This window comes from Orycteropus afer, unplaced genomic scaffold (genome assembly GCF_000298275.1).
Source record: "Orycteropus afer afer isolate SDZICR_OR568_19922 unplaced genomic scaffold, OryAfe1.0 scaffold00044, whole genome shotgun sequence".
In the NCBI taxonomy this organism is placed as follows: domain Eukaryota; kingdom Metazoa; phylum Chordata; class Mammalia; order Tubulidentata; family Orycteropodidae; genus Orycteropus; species Orycteropus afer.
The window spans coordinates 126951-129859 of record NW_006921631.1 but is presented as its reverse complement, the minus strand read 5'-3'; the positions used below and the strand labels follow the sequence as shown (position 1 = coordinate 129859).

General features: G+C 37.8%; 1 protein-coding gene across 1 annotated transcript in view; it reads left to right on the top strand.

Moving 5' to 3' along the window:
- Positions 1-2909, top strand: part of FMO2 (flavin containing dimethylaniline monoxygenase 2) — a 56010-nt gene that overhangs the window by 21229 nt on the left and 31872 nt on the right. Inside the window, exon 2 of the mRNA XM_007937697.2 lies at positions 1724-1912. Coding sequence (XP_007935888.1) covers positions 1724-1912 — 189 coding nt within the window. The remainder of the gene's footprint in view (positions 1-1723; positions 1913-2909) is intronic.

Genomic DNA, 2909 nt, shown 5'->3' with positions numbered 1-2909 from the left:
TGTGCATGGGGTTGCTATGAGTCGGAAACGACTCGACGGCACTTAACAACAACAACATTACTATGGAAGTAGATTGCCCAACCTTCCTTCTGAGGAGTGGGTGGTGGGTTTGAACTGCCAGCCTTTTGGTTAGCAATCAAGTGCCTTAGGCACCCTGCTACCAGAGCTCCTAAAGGGAAGGCCCTTTCTACCTGATGGGGAACGGCTGGTGGGTTTGAACCACCAGACTTGCACTTGGCAGGTGACTGCCTTAGGCCCAAGGCCATCCCCTAGGGCCATCCCCTAGGGCCTCTTTCAATAGTGCCAAAAAAATCCAAGGAGAAAATCTAAAAATCTGGCAGGGAAATAATGAGGTTATATGAATAATGGTGAGGGGGGAAAAAAACATGGAAAGCTGATTCATTGTGGTAGCAGGCTTATAAGTGAATATTTTATTTACCATTCTGTGGAAGAGTCTGTGGTGCTGCTTATGTAAGACTAAGAAACTTTTTATAACTAATGAGCTCCCACCAGCTTTCTGTTTCTTTATACTCCATCTAAGTCAAAATAGCAATTACTATTTGTCAAGATTATGCCTTAGTCACTGCATATGCAGAAGCATCTATCAAAGAGTTCTTTGGTAGCATTATTTAAATTTTCTTATAAAAGCTTTTTTGATATATGTTGGTCTCAGGGACACTCAGTCACCGTATATTGCTCTTTTTACTATTTAACATGAGTGACATTATGCAGAGTGTACTTGATGTGACTAGCTGCTATTAAGACAGCCACCCTCACAATGGCCCTATGCACAATGGAATGAAACACTGACCAGTCCTGCACCATCCCCATGATCAGTTGCAGATCAGATCATTGTGATCCAGAGGGTTTTCACTGACTGGTTTTTGGAAATAGACAGCCAGTCCTTTCTTCCTCATCTGTAGTCTGGAAGCTCTGCCGAAACTTATTCAGCATGATAGCAACACGTGAGCTTCCACTGGCAGACAGGTAGGTGGTGGCTGTGCTTGAGGTGTGTTGGCTGTGGATCCAATCCGTGTCTCCTGCATGGAATGTGAGAATTCTACCATTGAACCACCAATGCCCCTTGCACTTCTGGTACAGGACATTACAAAGTCAGCAAAGCATGTGCTACCTCCCATATTACCAACACATAGTCACTAATATTTAGAATCAATTTAAGATTCAGTTGGTATCAGTGCTGTTTACCTTTATCACTTGAAGAAGGTTGATTTGATGTAAAACACAAAGTGACAAGCAGAGAGATTCACATCATGATGTAAAAACTCCTTGCCACCAAAAGTATTCTTTTACTTGAAATTCTCTATTATGCTTTCTGACTTGTGTCCTCCAAGAGATGAGAGAGGGAATTATTTAGCCTCCCCAGAGGGGGACTGAAAAGGGGTTGGTTGTCACAATGACTGACATTTAATAGGTAGAGACCTAGGATTCTAAATATCCTGCAGTGTGCCCCCAAATTTCCACCCTTCCCTTGGCAATAGAACCCCCAGTGATCAACACCGATAGGTGAAACAACTAGACCCTATCCCACAGAATGATGGAACATATATGCTGCACCTTATCATCCAAATATTATAGTCATAGTTGAGCAATAAAAGACGATCATATTACCCAGGGGCGAGATGTACAAATAAGAGTGGGGAAACCAAGGGATTTTTTTTTTTTAATGCATGATAATCACTAATCATTTTATTTGGTCTTTTAGGAAAATGTTGAAGATGGCCGAGCAAGTATCTACAAATCTGTCATCACCAACACCAGCAAAGAAATGTCCTGTTTTAGTGACTTTCCGATGCCTGAAAATTTCCCAAATTTCCTACACAACTCAAAGCTTCTGGAGTACTTCAGAATTGTTGCCAAAAAGTTTGATCTCCTAAAATATATCCAGTTTCAGGTACTGTATTTTAGGGGAATGGGTTTGGTTATGTTACAGTTCACATTTAAATAGACGGTTGCTCTCATAATGAAAGAAACTGAATAAAACAAAGCATATCAATCCAATTCTTTTCAGAAAGACAAGAGCATGATAGAAAATACAAAAAATAGTATCATTATGCCTGGCATTAGAGATTGTATACATAAACATAAGAGGAAACCCAACTGTTAAAATTAAAAGGTTTCAATGGTGATGATACTGATGGTGAAACTATATTTAAACTAATATCTATCTATTCCCACTGAATATTCTTAGTTGTATTTCCTTTGGAAGGACATATGAAGAAAATCAAACTGCTATTACATTTTCTTACTTTCTCTACAGGAATGGGATTTCTTAAAAATGTGCTGAATAAACTTGCTGCTTTCCATGCATCTCAGAGCCCTGTGGCAACTATTTTTGCTAATTATTTCTTTTTTCTGGATGCAGTCTCTAAAAACATAAAAATGGCCACATCATTTTTAAATACACATAGAATTTCCTTTTCTTGCAGTTCCTCAAAAACAATATTCAGCAAGAAAAAAGAATATTTTCACTAAACATGCTGCATTTTTATCAATAACCCACATTCTGAGAAACAGTAACTGTGCTTAAAAGATAATGTTTAAATTATATCTATTACATAACTGTTAGTAAAATATTTTTTAAAAAAACACACATCTTATTCCCTCAGTAATTCTAGTTTTGTACATACCATGTTTGCACTATATTTATTTTTAATAGTTTATTTTGGTGGAAATCCACATTTGAAAGTACCAATAAAATGTCCAGTTCTATGTAGTTTTCCCTAAATTCCTGGTAGATTATCCATCATAACACTGTTTCATTTACATAAATGACAGATTCTTTATCCTAGAAAATTTGACATGTCTCTGTCCACTTGTTAATCAATCTATTTAACATATATATTGCCCTCCTAAGGCACTTGACTACTAACCAGAAGGCTGGGGTGCAA